The 16,533-nt window shown below is 34.3% G+C and overlaps 1 protein-coding gene across 12 annotated transcripts in view; it reads left to right on the forward strand.

Moving 5' to 3' along the window:
- dmd (dystrophin) overlaps nucleotides 1-16,533 on the forward strand; it is a 2,654,580-nt gene that overhangs the window by 1,156,012 nt on the left and 1,482,035 nt on the right. For 9 of the 12 annotated variants that reach the window (XM_039745194.1, XM_039745193.1, XM_039745197.1 and 6 more), the window contains exons 38-39: nucleotides 5,394-5,498; nucleotides 6,980-7,111. The exons of 2 other annotated variants lie outside the window; for them this stretch is intronic. In XM_039745194.1, the coding sequence (XP_039601128.1) occupies nucleotides 5,394-5,498; nucleotides 6,980-7,111 (237 nt within the window). The remainder of the gene's footprint in view (nucleotides 1-5,393; nucleotides 5,499-6,979; nucleotides 7,112-16,533) is intronic. One more of the 12 variants, XM_039745201.1, reaches the window with a different exon arrangement.

A 16,533-nucleotide genomic window follows, 5' to 3' on the forward strand; every position in this document is an offset into this window, starting at 1 on the left:
CTGGCTTTATCGGCAGCATATAGTAAGTCATCATCTCAAATACCCCTAAAGACCAACTAACTCTGGATGGAGTGGCTATATGTGTATATATAGGTCTGTTTATCTATCTGTTGCGAGAGGTAACCGAACACCATCAGACTGACACCGGCACTAGTATAAAACACACACTTTTATTTACAAAAGTCCCCAACACAGTACCGCACAGTGCACAATGCTCCAGTACCATTCACCAAACCACGAGCCTTTTAACATCCTTTCTTCCTCGCACTGGAGCTTCGCCTTCCTCCAGCACCCAACTCTCGCTTCCCGACTGTAGGAAGGCGGCCCATTTTATAGTCACCCGAATGTACTCCAGGTGCTCACTGATGTCCTTCCGACGGCACTTCCTGGTGTGGCAGAAGTGCCGCATGAGCCCCCGGAAACACTCCGGGCGTCCCTGGAAGGTCCTCCATCCACCTTCCCAGGTGTGGCGGAAGTGCAGATCTCCCAGGCTCTATGAGGCTTGGGGAGCTCCCTGGGGGTGGCCACAAGCCCCAATGGGTTTGAGCCGCCTCGCTCGATCCCAATGGCCCCGATACTATCCAGGGCGGTTGCCCCCTCATGGCCTGGAGGACATATAGACTGCCTTTCGGCCCTTCTAGGCGTCCTGGCTGGGTCTGACCCCCAGCCTCCTGCCACACCATGTACTTATTGTGAATTCTGCATACACTCACACATACACACACAAGAGAGGGATTACTTTCAGGACACAAAGTATTATAGCAACAGAAAAAAAAAAGTCAATAGCCCAGCTAGACCAGCCTATGTAGATTTTATTCTGTGTCTCCCAAGTGGATTCATTTACCTCCTCACCTGTCTCCCAAAACATTACCAAGTACTTTTTCTCATTTTTTATCTTTCTCTCTCTCTCACATTGTATGCACAGCCTTCTTTCTTTCAGTCCCTGAGCTTTTGCCCTAATCATTTCTTTGTTCCAGACTTGGTTATCTCATGTCAAGAATGAGAGCACTTACGTATCATCCCGGAAATGTGTTCAGACCGAGTCCTTGAATCACTACTAGGGTTGAGGATATCCTTTAAAATTTCAGAGCTATTAGCTAACTGTGACACTTAACAGTCTTTGGACAAATGACATACCAGGGCTCTGAGCTAACTGCTGACAAGATAGACCTTTAAAGAATGTGCTAGGCTGCTTGTTCTCGCTCTCTTATTAGGTGAGATATCACTACCACAATGTACTGCATTGGAGTAATTCTGTTGACCATCATTTACTCCTTCAGGGCCTCTCTGTCTCTTTTCTGCTTTGCAGTGTTTTCTTCTAAAACACCTTCAATCTTACAATTTGTATTTCTGCAAACTAATTATTTATTCTTTTTCTGCTAATTCTAATGTGTTTTGAGTGGCACTTGATGTTTGAGATTTGAAATATATTATTATTATCAATTTACTTTATTTGAGGCAAATGGTATGCCATATGAAAATGTGAAAATACCTTAAAGTTTCCATACAATTTAAGCTGTTGAAAGGTTCTTTGTCTTGTCTATGCCTGATGTGGTGAACCAACTTTGAGATTCTCAATTGTCATTGAGCAATTTCATACAAAGTTGTCATTATATATTTAGCAAACAAGGCTCTTATTTGGCATGCTGCACAAAATGTTTTCTAGTCGATGCCAGTTTTTCCACAGTAGGTCTCAGAATAACTTGGCAACCACATGCTTTTCATTATTAAGAATATTTATGCAATCTAAGTAAACAGTGGCTCAATATACTACTTTAAATGTCATATTTCCTTTATTACATACTGCATAATAAGTTACAGAATGCAGAATTAATGCATAAAAGGCATGCTTAAACCAATAGGCTATGGACCAAGAGTTTTGAATATGTTCGGTTCATGATTTAGCATATTTCATGTTCCAATTAATAACAAATTCATATAAACATTGAAAACATTTCTATCTTAGATTAATTATTTTATTGGTGCATATCTTCAAGTTCTGTGTTTAGTCTTCCATTGTTTTTTGCAGGTCAGAGTTTCTTAAATTTGACTTGAATTGCTGACAATTAAGTATTCATGCAGTAATATACATTGACTATATTTGTGTTGTATAATGCATTTCAGAAAGATGCAAGCAAATTTGATTGGGGCCAAAACAGCCTAAATAATTTATTCTGTTCCTAGCACAGCAGGGAATCGGTAAATCAGAAACAAGAGCTATAACATTAATCTTAAATTGAAGAAAATGGAGCAGTATTTCATGAACCAGAACTTTCATAAACTGCCTAGAGCAATGCGAGCTTAAATAGCGTGACATTTGTGACTTCAAGTGACGCAAATTCTGGGACTTTTGTCTTCACAACAGGAGTCCAAAAATGGTGGCAGGCTCCCATAAAAACAAAATTACATTATAGGGAAATTTAATTAATTTTTAACATTGTTAAAAGTGTCTCAAAATGAAAGATAGATGTTAAAAATAATTCCTTGGTCTTCAAACCCTATTTTGCACATATGGTTTCAGTGGGAAAAAAAAACAGATAATAACCATTTGAAAACTTTATTAGTGCAGGTAAAATAACAGTAGTGTCTTTACTGTAGTCTAATGTTCTTTTTCCATACCTTTTAAATAGTTTTTAATACTGTCAAAAATGAACACCATAGAGACATTAGATAGTTTGTACAGACATGCAATTCCTATTTTCTCAATTATAATTCTGAACTATAGTAATCAACCAATGTTTATTTTATGTATAATGTTATTCATAAGATGCATAAGCATCAGATTATTGTTTAGAGCAGTTGGATTATGTGAGTTCACTTGCAAAAGGAAACAAAAAGGGTCAATTAATGCTGAAAAATAGAAATGTATACACATGCTATACTGTGTTGACATGTTTACCTTATATCAGGTGCATCACATTATACTCCTAACATATATTGATGGTATTGTTTTACCTGTTATTAAACTATTAGTATTATCAATTGCTTTTCTGAACTGATTACCATGCTGTCAGTAGCGTGTAAGATCTTTACATGTGGCCACTAACAGTGGGGTGTCTCGAGATTTGAAACACTCAACACAACTGTACAAACGCAGTAAGCGGTTCAGATAACCTTTTATTTAAAGTTTATGCCTTCAATACAGATGTCACAAATCCTTCATTTTTCTCCCAAGTCTCCTCCAGCAAGTGTTGTCCTCCTCCTCCTCCTGATTCCCATAGTGAGATGAGGAGGAACATTTTATGCGGGACCCAGGAATTCTTCCAGTGCCAATACATTGCACAAAGGAAGCACCTCTGGTTTAGGCAGAAGCCCTTTAAGATAGCAACAGCCATACCCTGTAGCTCCCCCTGGCAGCACCCACGAAACGCAGCGTGGCTGCTCAATGGGACTACAGCTCCCAGTATGTCCTGCAGGTCTGTCCATTGGTGCAATGACCCAGGTACATTACCACCTAGTGTACAGAGTCTTGAAAGGCTGTCCCCCCCATTTGTCATCTTTATATTCCCGTCCAGGATAAGGAATGCCATCCTGACTGAGAAACCCATCCAGTGTTGCCTCCCATCACACCATGCATAAAAAAGTATTAATTTCATGCTCCCATGTGATTACTGCATTTAATGTATAATTCAGGTGCCATTTGTAACTTTGTGCCTTTATAAAAATATATTAATGCTTAGAAAAACTATATATCTACTTAATATATTTAAATTAAAACAATGGGCAGAGAAAACTTATGTGCAACATATATAATATAATGTAACATAACCTTCTAAAACTACATTAGCTAATTTAAAATATAAGTGATGGGCAGGAACTGTGTAAGGTGAGTCCTAATTCTCCTCCCTACATCTTTGTTCATGTCTAAATGTAAGCATAACAATTTAGTTATGTTGCAGTATAGCAAAATTATGTTCTCTTGCCAAATTGAATAAATGTTTATTTGTTCTGATTTATTAAAGTATATACTGATAGTAAACAGTTTGTGTGCCTACATTCTGATTATTAAATTCCTAGTGAGAAATTTATGCCCATGACACTGCAAAAAGGTTTAGGGCAGCCACCCCTTATACCTGAAGAGCTGGCTGAAACAAGGCAAAAGCTTTAAGCAATGTTCTTTACAGACTTTAGTCCGTAACAGAACTGGTGAGACAGACAAAAATTGGAGGTTTTAAAGCCAGACAGGGGAAATTATGTCATTTGAGTATCAACCAGAAGTGATGTTGTTGGACCCGGAACAGGAAGTGATGTCATTGGTCCCAGAACCGGAAGTGTCGTGATTGTGCTCTGGTTGAATTTCCCCTGGTCCGTCTGCACAGGGAACATAGAAAGGATCAGTGCACTCTTCCACCCCCTGGTCCGGCATGGAATTATCCTTTCTTGAGCCCTTTAGCTGCCTCCCATTTGCATGTGTATGACACAAGCAAATCATGCATATCACCCTAGCAAATAGAAAAAATAAAGTGGTATTTATGAATTAAAAAAAAAAGTGAAATTATCTTTGTATTTATTGGCCTAAGAAATAGTTGCAACAAACTAGAAAACTTGTGGTGGAGTTTACACCTTATTCCTGAAAATGATACGATTTCATGATTTAACACATCATATGTAGCGTGTGTCTTTTACTTTCAATGTGAGCATGGGGACAGGATATAGCAAAATGGTAAAATGATATTGTACATTTTGAAAAAATAATGTACTATTGTATTTGATAAGATATGTAAACTAAAACTGATGACCACATTCTTCATTGAAGGAAATGCCAAAGAAAGAAAGGCTGTAAAGAAATTAATGGATGGAACACCATAGACTGACATTATATAGATGTGTTTGGATTGGGATTAGACAGCCATAGAAGGTTGATTAAAATGTTACTTATCCAGTGGACACAGCAGGTGCAACTTTTTTCTAATCTATAGTATTTTAATATCATTAATAAAGCACAACTATCACAACAGGACCAGCAAGTTTCAATACCCTTGCTTGGAAGACCTGAATGTAATTCTGGAAAATTTGTATGTCTTTGCCCAGAAGGCCCCAATGCACTCATTTCCATTATGTGCCAGAATAAAAAGAAGCAAAATATTAACATGGATCCTACAAATGTATAGATTTGCACAATGACTTAGGTAGTCAAGAAGCTGCACAGTAGCTTCTGCTCAAGTGATATTAATTTCAAAATAGTGTGCAGTTTGTGAAAATTGATTACATATAACATCTAATCTGTGCAATTATTTGAGCCTTGGCATTTACTGATGGTCCATGGAACACTATTACATTCTAAATATGAATTCAGACGATAGCATCTTCTTTTACAGCTGTTTTTGGAAAATAAATTTGATAATATGTTACTGCCAAGACCACAATATTTATAAATAATATTTACCTTTCAGCAGCTAAGCCCTACACCTTCAGCCATTTCAGTGGTGTCGACTCCAGATGAGGAGCTAAAGACACAGAGGAGTTTTCTAGCTGTACAGCATAAAGTGCAGCAAGAGGTAGGGTGGCAAATAAGCTTAAACCATTTAATACAGAGTCCCATTTGTTCATAGACATTTAAAGATAAATTGCAGATTTAATAATAAATGATAGTTCACTTCAGATGTTGTGATTATTGCTGAATATTTAACATAAAGTTTCATTTGTTGTAATTCCTAAATGCAATAGATAATACTGTACTTTTTATCTTATGCTGTAGAGTTGGTATATAGTTAGAAACTGCACAATTCAGCGTCTACCAAAAATAATGAAGAGATCTCAAAATTCTTTTTATGTTCAATTCAATGCACTTCTTATGGGAATGTCTATTTTGTAGCTTGTGAACACATGTTAATAAGCGATTTACACAGAACCACTCAGTTGGGTGGATATGCAAGGTTTTCATAATATCTACAGATAATATTACATTATGAGCTGACTTATAGCAACTTTATTCTGAGAATCAATTAATTACACATTTGACTGCATCAAAATGTTACTATTTTTGCTTCCTTCATTTATAAATAATATTAACTTATTGAACTAATCACACACAGTGCATTATCTTATAATTTTGTTTGTGAAATACTTTTTCCTACTATTAAATAATGAGCTAATCTAGCTGTAAATATTATTTTTTACTTTGTTTTATTTACTGGTAAAGTTTTCAGAGTTCATTACATGCATACCTTTGTGCAGAAAATTTGCATTAAAAATCTTGATGTACACTCATCACACAGTCTCATTTTAATATGCCACAAAATTAGAACTTGAAAATGTACAGTATATTGTGATTTTCACATCCTTCCTGGCATCATGAATGTTTACTTTTTGGAAACATTTTTTTTAATAAGTTAAAAAATTAAGGGAAATACTGGGAATTAAATTGTCATAAAACAATACACAAGAGAGGGCAAAGCAAAATCATGTAACCACAAGCCTTTGAATAGAGAAAGAAAAATATTCTTACATGCGCATGAAAAAGTTCACTGATTAGGACATTTATTTGCTTCGCCTACAGAAAAATGACGTTAAGCAGTAATAAAAGTATGAAGTGCATAAATACAACCTGTAATTGTTCCTTTGTCAGCTATCTACTGACATTCTCTCATACTGTATTATGAATTAAACAGCAGAACATTTACACAACAGAACCTCATGCATGATTGTGTGTGTTTCTAATTTCAGAAATTCATCTTTTAAGAAGTCTCCCAGGAGACAAAAGATTACAGTTAAATTTCTTCATAAATTATATACTTTGTTAAACCATGCAGTCTGTGAATCATTAGTTACTTTTAATATAATCATGTATGTGATAATATACTACACGTTGCACAACTGCAATGCAGATTTTATTAAATAAAGTTAATATTAGCTGATGGCAGAAACCATAGTCTTATATGTACAAGCATTTATTTAATCTCTCAGCACTTTTCCTACTATACATTCAGTGTTGGTTAATGTTCATTGTTCATTTTAATTAATTACTCTCTCTGTAAAGCTTCACCGTTTGGAAATGCAACAGTCATCTGATCATGTGAAAGGAGACTACCATCTGACTAGCCTGAAAACTGTGCTTTCTTCTACTAGCACTGCAGTGTCTGCTTCGTCAGTTTCTCCTGGCATCATCCAGGCAAGGACACAAGAACCCTGTTGCTATTATTCTGATAGCCAAGTCTACTTCAAAGCAAACATATTTGAAGGTTACTCAATGACTGTAGTGACATTTCAAGGAGGAATGTGCTCTTAGCATGCTTGCTATTTACACGGTATTGATCTGGTGTAGCTTATTCTAACGGGTGTGGATAAAAGACATTAACCTTATGAGCAAAAATTCACTATTACTTACAGTGATTATTGATTATTAAAAAAAATTAAAATAAACTCATCCTATTTTAACATGTCTTTTACCATCCAATCATTTTGTAAACCCTATTTCATTTCAAGGTTCAGGGTTTAACAGAAGGTATCATAACGGTGTTAAGCCCACTGCACAGCACTGAATCGAACTTCATGACAAATTAAACGCCCCTTCATCTTATTAATTCATCTTCTTAAAGTATTTTCAAAATTTATAGTGTCCCTCCTATAAGTTTTTATGACATGCACGTGTTATTTCTTAACCATTATCAAGATGCAAAAAGTATTGCAATTGAAGGTACAGCTAGAAACAGTATTTGAAAAAAAGTCAAGACACAGTCTATGATACTGTTAATTCATGAGAAAGCCATTTATGTAATATCCATGATACTTGCCGCCTTAAAATATCCAAAGACCACCTTTAGCATTTAACGTTATATCTGTAATAATTCAACGAAATGGCAACAGTCATATTGTTGGGTTAACTGATTTTGCTGACGTGATGATCAATTAAATCAATAATACAGTATTTACCATGTCCTTGTGCTATTGGCATCTGAAAGTACACATTGGAGAGTAGTATTAAGAACATTCACAACAGCTAGACTCCATCTGCTGTATTTAACTGCTCAATTTAGTAGGACCTCAAAATATTCATTCAGTTAATGTAGGTTACATCAGTAACAGCTACACGCCATCTGCTATATTGAACTGCTCAATGAAGGGCTATATAAGGCCAACTGTGAAGAACCCCTGCAATTTTTACTTTATTGGCAAAGGCTAAGTCGATAACAGTCCCACACCATCTGTTTTTTTTTCTTCAATACTCAGAGGTTTGAGTAAATGTCCTCATGTGGACATCAACAGTAACTCTTTACTCTCTGAGATGTTTGTTGTGTGTAATGAAATACAAAAAAATGTCCCTGCCTAGTTGTCACTCCTGAGATATTCAGAAGACCACATTTATTTTGCTGTAGTTTTCTGATTTTGCAAAAGTTTTATTTTAAAATGTATTTCATTCATTGTTTTACATTCTTTTGTTTAACACAACCTTGGTGAGATAATGGTTTTATCACATTATTTTTCATAGCCAAAGGCACTTCTTTGTTGCAGCACATCACTGTGCGTACATCAATTCATATTTTTGATGCAGCCTATTTAAGAGACAGATATTTCAATAATTTAATTGAAAATAAATATTCAAAAAAGAATTCTATTTTTTTTTTCATTTCTAACTAAGCATTCAAGACAATGGCTTCTGGATGGCCCCCACAGAAAACGTTTGCCTAACCATTCGATTCTTTCCTGTGCCAAGACAGATTTCTGTTTAGCATTTCTAGATCTTTACAACATGAGAATCAAACAACTAGCAAATTTTTTCCTTTTTTACATGTAATGGTGCTCTCTTACTCATCATAGTCTGTAACAGACATACTTTCTGCTGTGTGTTATGACCATAGCATTAAATGGTAAGTGTGAAGAGTGAATTTTGAAGACCAAAATGACCAAGTAAAATATAGTTAGTGATAAACCAAAAGAAAAGTCAAGGGTCTAATACCAAATTGATTGTGATATTTAAAACACAAAGCAAAGAAGAATTACTTCTGTCTAAAAATCCTTTGCCTAAAATGTATTTTTTGCCTTGTGTTTGAAATACTACAATGAATTTGATATTAGACCCTTGTTTTACCCCATACTTTTCTTTTGGAATATCACTACTGTTAAATTTGTTTTTATTCCAAAGCTTTGAGGGTAAACATGCTACCATTTTTATAGTGTCAACATGATATTATCACGTGACACATGATACATCACATATCACAAAATAAAGAATAATATGATTGGCAATCGGCACCTTTGTCAGCAATAATAAGCAAGAAAATGGTGTTGTCTGTGAGGAAGACATGGTGCAAAATGAAACCACAATGATGCCGCTGAAATGATGTTAAAAATTGTTGAATATGAGAAAGAATTATTCTAAATAATAAGATACTATAGTAAAACATTGTACAACTTCTCAAAGGATGGTGGGGAAGGTGAAGAGCACATTTTAAAAGGCAGGTGTTTCAGCATTTTAGTATAGGTCATTGTGTTGTATTGCAGGAGGAGACTCCAGATCAGAGAGGTTGAAACAGGTAGGTCACGTCTCAACGTATGTACAAGGCAAGAGGTGCATGCTGGCCAGGGCCATTAACCTCAGAGTTTACAAAGTCATACTGTTTTCAGGATCTTGTAGAGTTGGACAGTGATTCTATTAACTCTGAGGTGATAGGTTACCTCCAAACCAGTCCCTAAAAATAGGGTTGCGATAGTGAAGGACTCAGTTATTAGTGTAACTGAGATGTAGGTTGTTTCCAGAGACAGAGTCTCATGCTGCCTGTTATGTTTCAGTTACGCAGGTAGGCAATCACCCTAGAAGGATGGATAAGCTCTTGGCCAGAGTGGTGGTGGATTCAGTTGTCATTGTCCATGTTGGCAGGTCATGCTGTCAGTCCTGCAATCCAAATTTTAAAAGGCAGATACCAAGCTGAGGTGGATAATTGATAAGATGGTCTTCTCTAAAGTTCTGCCTATGCCACAGCCCAGTCCAGATAAGATTCAGCATATTAACAGCTTAATGCTACCTAGCTCAGATTTTGGTGTTGGATAGAGAAGCCTGTCTATAAAGTATTGGGACTTCTTGAGCAGATGGCAGGGTGCATTTCAACAGAAGGGGCACCAATGTATTGGAGAGACTCATAAGTAGTTTAACTGAAGATTGTTTAAACTAGGAAATAAGACATCAGTGAGTTTAGAAAAGAGCAGGTTTAGAACTTCATATAAAGGTACAGGCAGTAATATAAATACAAATATAAGATAACTTTGAAAGTTCTAGTACACTATTAAAAAGCCAAAGCAAGGTAGATAATACACTAAAGTTGCCAGTCTTAATACCAAAAGTGTTAGGAATAAAGAAAAAATAAGTGAGATAGATTTATATGGAGCTGCACATAACTATGATATAATAGGAATAACAGAAACCTGACTAAATAATAAAGATGCTGATGAGTATAACGTAGACTGGTACACATTATTTAGAAATGAAGACCCAATAAGGTGGGAGATTGGCATCTATGTTAAACAGGATTTGAGTGCAGTTTATCATCAGTGAAATGGAGAGCCACAGCTTAGTGTGAATACTGTATTTGGTAATGGCTAAAAAGCATTTGGTATGAAAGTCTTATATCAAAGATATGTTATAGACCCCCTAATACAGACAATAATTTCAATTTACTTCTTTTTAAAAGTATTAAAATGGAAATTTTAGAGAGAGATATTAGAGTTATGGTGGACTTTAATTACTCAAAAATTATTAAATATTAACTAGGCTAGACTTAGTCCTAGCAGAGCACAGGAGTTTTTGGATATAACCAGTGACTGTTGTTTAACAAAGCATGTTATAAATTAATGTGATTGATGTGACTGAATCATTAGGCTCTAGTGATCGTAATATAATGCATTTTACAATATTCATGTGTGTTCAATGAGTTCATATTCAAAAACATCATATAAAAAGAGTGATTGGGATGATCCAAGCAAATAACAGTAAGCTTATCATGCAACACAGGTAAATTAATGGACAAAGTTATTAAGGAAAAGATCGAGCAGCACTATTCAAAAACAGGTCTGTTAACAGATTATCAACCTGGTGAAATCATGTTTCACTAATATGGAAGCAGCAAAAAAAGCATATAATAAGAGAGGTGCATATGATATTTGTTTTCGTTTTCAGAAGGATTTTTGATAAGGTACCATATGAAAAGTTAGTAATCAAATTAAAAGAAATGCAAAATTCAAGGCACATTGTGCAAGTGGGTAGAAAATTGGCTCAAACACAGGCAGCAAATCGATGGTGTTAACAGTGGTGTCCCTCAGGGATGAGTGCTGGGGCCACTACCCTTAATATATATAAATGATTAGTAAAATGGTTACATTTTGAGATAATATTAAAGTAATTGAAAGGGCAGATAATACAGAATTGTTGCAGACAGCATACAGGCTTGGCCAGTTCTGTGGCAGATGAAATTTAATGTAAATAAATGTAAGGTATTACATGTAGGAAGTAGTAATGTTAGATTTCTATAAAAACTTGGAGTTCCAAAACTTGAAAGTACATTTTATGAGAAAGATCTAGGAGTCATAGTGGACTTGTCACTATCAAGACAGTGTATGGAAACAATCAACAAGGTTAATAGAATGTTCTATAGTACCATATTAGAGGTACAAGTCAAGAGAAGTTAGGAACAAGTTATATAACACTCTGGTGAGGCCTAACTTGGGATACTGGTTATAGTTTTGGTCTTCACATTATAAAAAAAGGCATGGCAGTGCTAGAAAAAAATCCTGATGAGTATGATTAGGCTTATTATGTTACTGATAGGTATGAGCTATGAGAAAAGATTGAAGAAGCTGAACCTGTAATCAAATGAAGAATAAAAAGTGAAATGAAGGTGATAACAATTATGAAGTGAATTAGTAGAGTGGATTCCAGGTGTTAGATTAAAATAAATTCTTCAACCTGAACATGGGGATGTGGATAGAAACTTGTTAAGGGCAAATTTTGCTCAGATTGTAGAAGGTTTTTCTTCACACAAAGAACAATTAAACACATGGAATAAATTTCTAAGTAGTGTGATTGAGAAGAGAACTTTAGGGACCTTCAAATGTTATTTTGGAGAGTCAAAGTGAATAGAATTGGCAAGTATGTTGGATTGAATGATCTTTTCTTTTAACAGTTGTGCTAATGTTTTATGCTGACGCATACTGTTAATCTCCAAAAAAGGACATCCTTGTTTTGTTTCTAATTAGCTGTCATTTCAGCTCTGTAAAGAAGCAAAACTGTGCCTGTCATGTTAACTGTCATAACTTCTTCTGTAGTTTGACATTCTGTACTTCATATTCTTTACTTGTGGTAAGATGTGTATTTGTGGGGTTGGGTCAAGATGTGCTGTGCACTTCATATCTCCATTTGGAAAATAGGAAAATAAAACTTAAAATTGCTTCTTGTGGTTTTGCTTGTTTGATCTGAGAATCAGCCATGATTAGATTTTTTTGACATGATTTGTTTCCACTCTGAACATGATGAATGTTGTTTATTCTGTATTAACACTTGGATTACAAAATCCTAATCTGTTAAAAATGAATAATAAGACATTGTTAACTTAAATATTTGAAAGATACATTTCATACCATATAATTTTTTTAAAAAGGACATTCCAATGTTTAAAAAAATAATTTTGGTTATTTTAACTATAATTATTATTAAGTTGCAAGCGCAGCCATGCTGACAAACCCAGAGTGAAACACTAACAGCTTTATAAATGTTGCTCATCTAAATTCTAAATGTGATGATGATATAGGTAGTATATGAATTTTATCGTAACTTTTTAGAAATTAAAATACATCATCTACCACTGTATCATCAAAAAGTGAAGGATACTAATATGTTAAAAAAAATTGTCCTTCAACAATCTGGGGAATATCACCAATCCTATCTCATGCTTTTTAAATGAGCATTCTTCTCTCAAGCAGAAATCAGAGAAGATTGTAATAATTGTAATTTCTATTAGTGGTAATTGAGAAACCGTGACACTGACTTGCTTAAGGTTTAAAGTCAAATTAATCTTAATGGTGCAAAGGCTATTGTTAATCTTGAAAATTATTGTTGGGCATCACAGACAAGTTACTCCAATATGAGGCCTCACCCAATTATATTATTTATTAATGTGAGCTCTGAGTTGGTAATGGTAACTTTGTATAAAATGCACCTTGCCCTTTCTTGATTAATGCAAATGTTTTAAATTGGTGTTATTCAGAATGTAGCATAGGTCATAAGTACACTCAAACTTTAGTCTTGCTTGGATCATAGAGAGCTGCACATGAATTGTTACACTCACATATGCTGTTGAAGCTGTGTTTGTCTACTTATTGAGCTGAACATCAGCATATTTCTGAAGACATTTGTTTGAGAATATTGTTCTTTTTAAAGTTTTTCTAATGATATACAACTTAATATTTTATGTTAAAACTGCATAAAAAGCTTCTCACCAGTCTATATTTTAGATGGAAACAAAACTATTGAATTATCATAATTAAATTCATTTAGGCAGTGCGCTATAACCATACTTAGATATAATGTGCATATGTAGAATGGTCTTAGAGCCTATTTGGTCATTAACACATACAAATTATTCTGTACTTATGCTGTATAAGGTTTTACTTTACATTCAGATCTGTGCTGTTTAAAAGTGTAACACACATCTTCAAATGATATAATCTGTAAAGCTTCCCAGTTGTAATTGTTTTGGAATAACCCAAATCGCTCAAACAATCAGCTATCCATATTTATATTTATGATGTCTTTTTAATGTACACATCATGAAATAAAATAGTCTACAAGAAATCCAACATTACGCTCAATATACTGCACAGGACACACATTTCAATTTATTACCCATCTATATTCTGAACATATTCATGATTCAGTTCACAGTCATGAAAGTTATAAGTATTTTCTAAAGAAGTTTGCTTGTTGTATATATTAGGTTTACATGAGTTATGGAGCTATGAAGACTGTTTTGGACTGTTTGATTTTTGAAATTATTGTCAAATTTCTTAGTTCTCATTGATGGAGTTGTATTGTAATCAAGTAGTTATTTAGGATATGCATTAGCAGTAATATCTGGACAAATATGTAACTGTTGTACAGTTAGGTAGAATGAGTTCTATAACAAAGTATTACTTAACCAAAAGTAAGCATTTAATTTTCCTCCCCCACATTATGCGACTCTTCAATTCCACCCGGGGGAGTAAATGCTAACATTACTCAAAGTTATTGTCTGCTTTTTATTTTTATTTTTTTTTCATTTTTATTACTATTTAATTTAATATTGTTTCTTTGTATCAGTACTCGTATACTGCTGCTGGATTATGTGAATTTCCCCTTGGGATTAATAAAGTATCTATCTATCTATCTATCTATCTATCTATCTATCTATCTATCTATCTATCTATCTATCTATCTATCTATCTATCTAATTGTAACTCTGTCAGCTCACCAAATAGCAATATGAAGAAAAGTGATCAAATAGAACATCTTTAAAATATCAAATATGGGAACAATCTGTAGATAGTGCCCTTAAGCTCATCGATTTGAGTTTCTGCCGGTTTACACATTTTATTAAATACTGTTAACACTAGAATTTCCAGAGCTAACGAAAAACTCGTAGATCCGGCCCACCTTAAATCCGTTTGCACCTCTCCCTCAGCGTCTTTTGTCATGTAAATGTGCCGATAAAGACAAGAAGCAGGCAGCCTGGTACCCCATCCCCCCACCACGGCAGAACGTGCACAATGTTCTCCCAGCTCATGCCTTGATTATCTGGGAGTGAAGTGCTGGAGTTTTAGAGTGGAAATAATGGATCGTTATTTGGAACACATGCATTTCACGTGTGTTCCGTTTATACAATAATCTGTGTAACCTTGTTAAAACAGAAACGTTTTGCATATTTTAGTAGTAAATGACAAAATGTTGGCAGAAACTATATAATGTGTGACTTCAGGCTATCAGTAAAATGTTTTCTACTTTTACATTTAGTTCACTATGAACAATATATTAAAAAATGGACAAAGAAGATGATAAATGTAACTAGTAAAGTTTTTAATTTAACATAAATTATTTTGATTGTTTTTTAGGTAACAGATTTGCTGATATAAAATTATGGTTTGATACAAGTAGTACATTTTGTAAGAAATCAATCAGTGTTCTCACTTTTCCATTCAGTGAGAATGACTTTCCAGAGGGAGGTAACCATGGCAGTGAACAAATGCTTATGGGGAGTTGTACAGTATATATCCAAACAAATTGATACAGGAGGTCCAAGAGATGTTTTCCTTGTAATAAGGGACACATAGCTGAAGAAAATCATTTTTGTTTCTGTTATTCTTATTTTTACCTTGTTTGATGCCAATATTCTTATACCATTGGCTTGTAGTCACTGGGACATATTTATTTTTCACAGTAGAAAAAAGCTCTGGATTCCAAAGTCAGCTTTTCTCTATTAATTTATAATGTTGCTTTAATTCTCTTGACTCTTAAAATAGATCATGTTTATCTGTTTTCTTGTCAGTGACTTTCTAATGAAGAACAGATTTCAAGTCAGAAATATAGCCCAAGCATGTCTGAAAAGATAAGAAATAAGTTCAGTCGTTGGAATATCAAAATGATTTGTTCATTGGCGCAAATGAATTAGCCAGTTTGTAATTAGGTATGGTAAAATGCAGAGGAATGCAGACTTTATTATTTTTTAATTAGCTACACTATTATAAACACGTCCAACAATCACTTCAATGCTGGATTCTTACTGTTTGAGTGTCTATTATACATCAATAACCTAAGTTATAGAGGCAATGGAATTATGGGGCATAAGTGCAGTACAAAATTTAATTTTAAGCCAACGATGATTTTTCAGGAACAGTGGCTTTGGTTGATGCATTATTCTTTTTTAGCAACTTTGTAATTGCTGTACAGTATATGGAATACAATTTGATTATTTATGTATAGCAAATGAAGGAAAATAATGTTTATTTAAAATGTTTAATTACATTTAAGCTTTATTTCACCTGTATTTCAAGCACAATTAAAGAGCTCTGTTAGCAATAGTTTACTTATATAATTTATATTCTTTTCTAAATTGTTCAATAAGTTGTCAAATAAAACTGTTAAAGCTAGCTATTCAGATAGATAGATAGATAGATTTGTTTCATCTTTCATCTTTTATTTAGTACCATAAAGAAAATTACATGTTTGTAGAAATTTTCAAAAATCTACACCCTTGCTTAGTACAGTAGTTATAAGCTTCTTGTGTTGTGCAAGAATTTGTTTGGTTTTTTTTAAGCAATTTGGAGCATAACATGAAGAATATTGTTAAATGATCTTCAATCTAGCATATTTACATTTCAGCAAAACAACATTCCTCAAGTGGATATAAAATTAGGCCTCTTAACAAACAGCGCCATATTAATCATTTATTTTTATCCCTTAATGAACCCTCAGAGTCTTTCTGTATTATTGTAAATACTGCTTATATACATGAATCAGCTTTCTCATGGGTTGCATAAAACAAGAAAATTAGCTGCCTCTGGAAAAAGACTGGG

Source organism: Polypterus senegalus, chromosome 2 (genome assembly GCF_016835505.1).
Source record: "Polypterus senegalus isolate Bchr_013 chromosome 2, ASM1683550v1, whole genome shotgun sequence".
Classification (NCBI taxonomy): Eukaryota; Metazoa; Chordata; class Cladistia; order Polypteriformes; family Polypteridae; genus Polypterus; species Polypterus senegalus.